This window comes from Cydia splendana, unplaced genomic scaffold (assembly GCF_910591565.1).
Source record: "Cydia splendana unplaced genomic scaffold, ilCydSple1.2 scaffold_49_ctg1, whole genome shotgun sequence".
NCBI classification, from domain to species: Eukaryota; Metazoa; Arthropoda; class Insecta; order Lepidoptera; family Tortricidae; genus Cydia; species Cydia splendana.
The window spans coordinates 292,514-300,016 of record NW_026946892.1 but is presented as its reverse complement, the minus strand read 5'-3'; the positions used below and the strand labels follow the sequence as shown (position 1 = coordinate 300,016).

Below are 7,503 nucleotides of genomic sequence, written 5' to 3'. Positions count from 1 at the left end.
AATTTATCGCCTACTTGGTTTTTTAAAAGTATTAAGTCTCCTGGTTTATATTGTACAGAATTCATTTTCTTATCATACATTAATTTTCTATTGACTTTACTAGACATTAAATTATTTCTAGCTTCTGACTGAGCTCTTTGTAACCTATACTTAAATTCTTTAGGATAACTATCATAATTATAGAGAGGGTCGACAGAAGAAATTAAATTATTCGGTAAACGACAGTGTTTGCCGAAAACTAATTCGAATGGCGTATATTGCGTCTCGGTATGTACGGTGGTATTATACGAAAAACACCAATAGCTTAACCAGGTGCTCCAGTCTGTGCGGTTATTACTACATTGTATCCTAAGGTAAGCTCCTAGGTTCTTGTGCGTGTTCTCGAGTGCTCCTATAGTTTCGTGGTGATAAGCAGTCGAGTGTAGCTTATTTATACCTAATAATCTACAAATATCGCTAAAAACACTGGACATAAATTCGGTACCTTGATCCGTTATAACGTCGCTTGGTACGCCATATCTTAAAATAAAATTATTTACAAATGCTTTACTTACAGACTCAGTGTCTTTCCTCTCTAAAGGATATGCTTCGACGAACTTAGTCAGTTCACACTGAATTGTTAATACGTACTTATAGTTAAAATTGTCTATTTCTAAAGGTCCTAGAATGTCTAAAGAAACTCTTTCGAAGGATGAACTTGGCGTTGTAGTTATCACCATTGGCTCCTTAGTGTATTTATTAGTGTGTTTGTTGTGTTGACAATGTGCACATTTCTTTACGTATTCGTATACATCGAGGCTCATTCTTGGCCAGAAGTAATGACGTTTAATATTATTGAGCATTCTATTAACCCCCGCGTGGCCACTGGTGGGTAATAGATGGAAATCGTTTAAAATAACTCTTATTTCCTCTTTATCGTATACTTTCGTGACACCTTTCGTTACTAGGATCCTAGGAATATCACATTTGTAGCTAGCTAAAAATTCGTTTATTTCTTGCGCATTTTGTTTATTTTTAGGGTTCCGTACCTCAAAAGGAAAAAACGGAACCCTTATAGGATCACTCGTGCGTCTGTCTGTCTGTCTGTCTGTCTGTCTGTCTGTCTGTCCGTCTGTCACAGCCGATTTTCTCCGGAACTACTGGACCAATCAAGTTGAAATTTGGTACACATATGTAAGTTTGTGACCCGAATACGGACATGTAACGTAAACAAATGAATTTTAAACATGGGGGCCAGTTTTTGGGGGGTAAATGAAAAAATGAAAAAAAAAAAAATTTCAAACTATATCATGTTACATATCAAATGAAAGAGCTTATTGTAAGGATTTCAAATAATTTTTTTTTATAATTTTCGAATCAACAGTTTAGAAGTTATTCAAGAAAATAGGCAAAAAATGACCATTCCCCCCCCCTTATCTCCGAAACTACTAGGTCTAAAATTTTGAAAAAAATACATAAAATAGGTCTATACCTATAAATGACAGGAAAACCTATTAGAAATGTACAGTCAAGCGTGAGTCGGACTTAATTACAGTTTTTAATCCGACCCCTACGGATTTTTTAAAGAGAGTTCACTCACGTTTCACATAAAAAATACATTGTTAACAGTGCCGGATTACTTAGAGTAGTAGTTTTCTTAGAGTAATTGGTGATCATTTTCTGATAAGATAATCATTTTAAATATTTAACGGTCTTACCTACTTACGAGTAATTGTAAGGTCAAATTAAAAAAAATGTTAAATTGAGAGCTAGCTTAAAGTTTTTTATACTCGTCGACTTTAATGGTTGAATTAATAAAGACTTTGTAACCAATAAGCAAAACAAGCACGTGCTTAGGGCACCACGTTCAGGAGGGGCACCAAAATGCCAGGTTGAAAAAGGTGAACAAATTTTAAAATTAGGGACAGACACATCGTTTTTACCACACGATTTTTTTTAGCTGTCCAAAAGCTAATTTGCAAAAATAATGGCGCGTAATTCTTTGGGAAACAATCGGTAGCAGTAGAAGAGTCGTGATTACATGTATAGATTCGATTTCAACCCACTCTTTTGCGGTTCGGCGTTAGGTCTTATGCGAGGCCTTCTGCCTTAATTACACTTGGGCGTGGATCCAAATCCAAGCTTTCCTCTTTCGCAGCTAGGCCTACTGCCTTTCTCACACTTCGCCAATTCAATTCCAAGCTCTGCTTTCTTGCATATTTTATGCATGAAAACAACCTCGAATATCGAAGCCTAAGAAATATCGAGCCCTATGCGAAGCTAGGCTGATAGAAAACTGTCCCATCCCTTCTCTGTATGAAATCCTGGATTCGCGCCTGGTTGGGACTAAAAGTAAAATTGCGTTTGTATATCGAAAAATTTTCGCGCTCGCTTCGCTCGCGTTTTCAATAACTTTATAGGGTATGATAAAGGTGACATTCGGGTGGCGACTGCAGCAACATTAGGTACTCTGTTGCAACATTACTGCTGCGGCACTGTCAATTTTCGTGATAAAATGATGTGACTGATTTCCATTCTCAGCTGTAACGCGGCAATGAACTTCTCTCAATTTACCAAAAAATTAATGTAATCTTGATGACCCGAGGGAGAGGGGGCACCTAGAAAACCTTAGGGCATCAACATATCTTAATCCGGCACTGATTGTTAAAAATTGTGTAATATACGGAACCCTTGGAACGCGAGTCCGACTCGCACTTGGCCGGTTTTTTTATTATTATAACTTCATTTATGCGTTGCTTCTTGCAAAATTCTTCTAATTCCCTCGCTAACACGCCTACGGTAGATAATGATCGGGATGTTAGATATATGCATAGGGCTTGCAATTCGAATATTCGAATATTCGAATTTGTCGAATATTCGACCTGTTTTGATATTCGAATATTCGGCCGCTCAGGTTTCGAATATTCGAATATTTTTTATTAGTATAAAAAATCTATTTCATCCGCTGTAGTTACAGTTTCTGTGTATTTTCCGGGTATTTACAGTGAATGAGGAACGATAGGTACCCAAATACGAAGGAAATAATATTTTTACTGTATTCCTCTCGATAGACTTTGTGAATACAGTGAAACTTAACTCAATTTGAAAGAAAACGAAACAAAAAGTATGTTATTTTTACGGTGCGTAAGTTTTAAGTTATAAAGGTCATTCTGTTTATTCAGTGCAAGCGTGCGTTAAGCGATTTTTTGAAGACTAAACCTTGCCTGCACTTATCGCAATTCTCAAATTTGATCATACCAAACCTGCCCAAGTAGGTAATCTAACTATGCACCTTTAGCTAACGAATAGTCCACCCAGTAGTCAACTAACTTTTTCCCTTAAATATTCCAATATTATATAATTAAGTCGACCTTTAGGAATAAAAACTTGCCAAAACAAACAAAGTCAATAAAGATTCAAAATACAATGGAATTAGGTACATGCCTTTTTACAGGCCTCTGAGTGACTACAAGTTAATTTAAATCAAAAAATAATTACCTACTAAAAGAAATATCTTACATACCTAGGTGTTTGGATGGTTAAAGTTATATTATTTCACGCAACGACGCATTTATAATAAAAGTTTTATGTAGAAATATTGAATACGTCTTATTTTGGCGTTTTACTTGTTTTTATAAATGTGGGCATCTCATAGTAGGATGATAAAATCTAGTTAATTTCTGCAAAATATCATTAGTTTTAGCAATATGTGAAAAAAGCTTTTGAATAAAACGATAATAAACCGATTTCTCGTTCTTTTTCTTATTTTTTATAATATTCGAATAATTATTCGAATATTCGAATATGTCGTCAGAAAAAGTCGAATATTCGAATACCTGAAAGTTTCGAATATTTGCAAGCCCTATAATATGCATGATTCGCTTGGTACGTACTCAAAATTTCCTTTACTACTCATTATTTTATTTTGACATTTATTTATTTATTTATTTATTTATTACTCAAATAAGTGACACAGCATTACAGTAAAAACTAAGGCACTGTGAAACTACAAAATACATGTCTTACTTAATTTGTAATCGGAACTTAATATGAGTTCAATACAATTTTTTGGTGCTTTGATGATTTCCACAACTCTAGGTTGATCAAGCCTATTGTTTGCGGGTACATCTGTCGCTAAGTCACCTTGATCGCAAGTTTGTTGCGCGCGCAGTTTCCGTGTTTGAGCTCTGGTCATGACTGATACAACGTGTGTTCTAATATTTTTTAAATCTTCACTATTCATCGGTAAACGACTCAATGCGTCTGCAGCTGCATTGTTTCGCCCCGGAATGTACTCAATATCAAAATTGAATTCTTCTAAATACAACCTAAATTTGGTTAATCTACTCGAGGGATCAGTCATTCCAAAAAGATAAATCAATGGTTTGTGGTCGGTGACAATTTTAAACCTTTTCCCAAAGAGATAGGGTCTAAAATGTCTTGTCGACCAAACTATGGCAAGTAATTCCAAATCTATGATTGGGTATCGCGTCTCGGCTGGCTTAAGATTTCGACTTGCGTACGCGACTACTTTTCCGTTGGAATTTGATAGTACTGCACCTAATCCTATTTTTGATGCATCTGTATGTAGCGTAAAAATGTTATTTTCTGAAAAATCTGGATAGTCTAAAACTTGTGGACTCGTAAGAATATTTTTTAATTTTAAAAATGCTGCTTCACACTCTGTAGACCAGTTAAAAACTGCGTTTTTCTTGGAAAGCTGGTTTAAAGGATAAGCTATGTTCGCGAAATTTGGAATAAACCGTCTATAGTAATTGGCAAATGCTACGAATCTTTTGACCTCGTCTGTATTCGTTGGTCTTGGGTATTTGGTTAATGCATCTACTTTCGCTGGGTCGGGCTCTACTCCCTTTGAAGTTATTTTGTGCCCTAAATACATTATCTCTTTACGTAAAAATTCGCATTTTAATGGATTTAGTTTAAGATTCGCGCTCCTCAAACGTTCTAAAACTTGAGTGAGGTTATGGTTATGTGACGTTATGGATTTACCTATGACAATGCAATCGTCTAAGTATATGAAACATTGTTTGTAATTTAATCCGGACATGGCTATGGTCATAACTCTTGAGAAAACACTACCGCTTGTTCGGAGTCCCATGGGACATCTCTTCATTGAATACATCTTATCGGTAGTAAACGCGGTGTATTTCCGGGATTCCTTGTCTAAAGCTAGTTGGTAATAACCTTGGGAAAGATCGAGCTTTGAAAAATATATGCTACCTGCTAGGGAATCTAATATTTCTGTTATGTTGGGCAATGGGAATTTATCATCCTGTATTCTATTATTTAGTTGCCTGTAGTCGACAACCAATCTCCATTTCTTTTCTCCTAACTTATCACTCTTTTTAGGAACAAGCAAAACTGGGCTGGACCACTCGGAAGTAGGCTCTTCTATTATGTCGTTATCTAGCATATCTTGGATCTGCGTTTGAAGTTCTTTGCGTAAGGCATGTGGTATCCTGTAAGGTTTTACGTATACTGGGCTTGCATTTTCTTTTAAGTTAATTTTGTGCTCCAGCAAGTTTGTTGTGGTAAGCTTGTCGCCTGGCAGATGAAAAACATCTGCGTATTTTGCACAAATTTGTTCTATACTTAATTGTTCCTCTTTGTTTAAATAAGTGTGTACATTTAAAAGATCTAATAAGGTTTTTACTCTATTGACGCTAATTTTCCCTGTGTCAAAATTGCAAATATCAAAATTACATAATCGGTTTACCTTCAACTTTGATAAATCTAAAGTAACTGGCTTATCAGTCGTATTCAATATCCGTACGGGTATTTGACCTTTGTCTGGTCTTGAAATGACACCTGCTACAAAAACGCCTGCTTGCATTTCCTGGGCTAGTACTACACAGTCGTCTACCAGTTGTGACGTAATGTGAGTCATAACTTCGCATCGCGGAGGTATATTATGGACATACGTATTATTTAAATGTACTTGCATAGGTATCAAAACGGACTGACCTCGGTCCTCTAAAATTAATGCATTGCGTTTATAACTTATATCTGCATCGTAACGTTTGAAAAATTCTTCCCCTAAAATTGCTTGGGCTGCGCATTGCATATTCTTAAAAACATGAAACTTTTCTTCGCAAATGAAACCGTTAAAGTCTAAGTCTAAATATATATATCCTTCTGAAGTTAAATCTCCGCATACTCCCTTAATAGTAATGCTATGTCCTTGTATTTGTCTAAAAAGATCGGGTTTGTTTTGTAAATATTCGTACCTAATAGCACACAGGCCTGCTCCGCTGTCGGCCAAGAGTTTTAATTTATATGTTTTACCTATACTACAAGTTACTGTGCTATAATTATCTTTATTATAACTAAATATTGCGCTATTCATATTAGTCACGAAAAAACTGCCTGTTAGGTTTTACATTATCGTGTGACGGTTGCATGTGCTGCGCACGCGTATTCGGGCGAGTGGGCGCGCGCGCAGGTCGGTGGACTGTAGCTGCACGGTCAGCGAAATTGTCCGGTCGTTTAACTCTATTTGTCGAGACGTGTTGCGAAATACCTGTGTTACGGTTATTATTGGAATAATACCGTGTCCCGAATGTATTTTTATTTCCTGTGTTAAAATCTCTGCCCTTATTCCTATTGTAACGCGCAGAGTGGGTATTCCGGTTCCCGTAATTATTACGAGAATGTCCCCGTCCATAATGTAGGACCTGATCCTGTTGTGGTGATGAGCTGTGCTCGTCAATGGCCGTCCTGATTGCTTCGGGCAATGACGTAAATTGCCTAGATGATATTATTGTGCTTAATTTTGGGTCTGCTAGACCGTCTGCAAACCGTTTAATGGCTGATTTCTCGTTCAGCGGACGAAGTATATCGTACCTGCTATCGTTACCGTCGGCCTGAGATATGGTCAGGTTGACGAAAAGATCCTCGATCTCGGCTCCGAATGCCTCTATAGTTCTCCTACCTTGCCTAGCTCTGTATAGTTGAGCCTGAATCGATTCGGACGATTTTTTAGGTAGTAAAAATGTGCGCATATCCGTGACAAGTAATTCTACGCTACTATATGACGTCTTTAATCTGAGCTTAGCGCTAGATGAAAGTCTTGTTTTTAGGACGAAGTCTATTAAAACCTGTTGAGTTTCGCTATTAATAATGGAACTGTACATTAGAATACCGTCTATTAATTGTTTAGTGGTATCCTCCTGCCCCGTTATGACGGGCAACAAGGCGATGGCCGTCTTGACATCAAAACTGGGCTTAGCCATTTTTCCGTCTGTTTGAGATTCTGTATCAAAATAATTTAATGCTATCTTTATCCTACTGTAAGTGTCGGCAATATCGTTTATATGCTTATTAGCTAACTCTAATTCTGAAATTTTATATTTTTCCGTTTGCTTCTGTAACTGAGACACAATATCCGCCGCGCGATTATATAATTCGTTTGATTCGTCTAGTTTCTTTCTACCTATTTCTTTCCGTCGCCTCTCTGGACCTAACTTTACAATATCTTCTCTTAATTTATTTAACCTTTCACGA

General features: G+C 36.7%; 1 protein-coding gene across 1 annotated transcript; it reads right to left on the bottom strand.

The window, feature by feature from the left end:
* Nucleotides 1-493: 493 nt before the first annotated feature.
* LOC134805690 (uncharacterized) lies at nt 494-7,232 on the bottom strand. Its single transcript, XM_063778945.1, has 3 exons — nt 6,647-7,232; nt 5,221-5,544; nt 494-519 (listed from the first exon to the last, which is right to left on the bottom strand). The coding sequence occupies exons 1-3, from the start codon at nt 7,230-7,232 to the stop codon at nt 494-496; spliced, it is 936 nt and encodes a 311-aa protein (XP_063635015.1).
* Between the last annotated feature and the right edge of the window lie 271 nt (nt 7,233-7,503).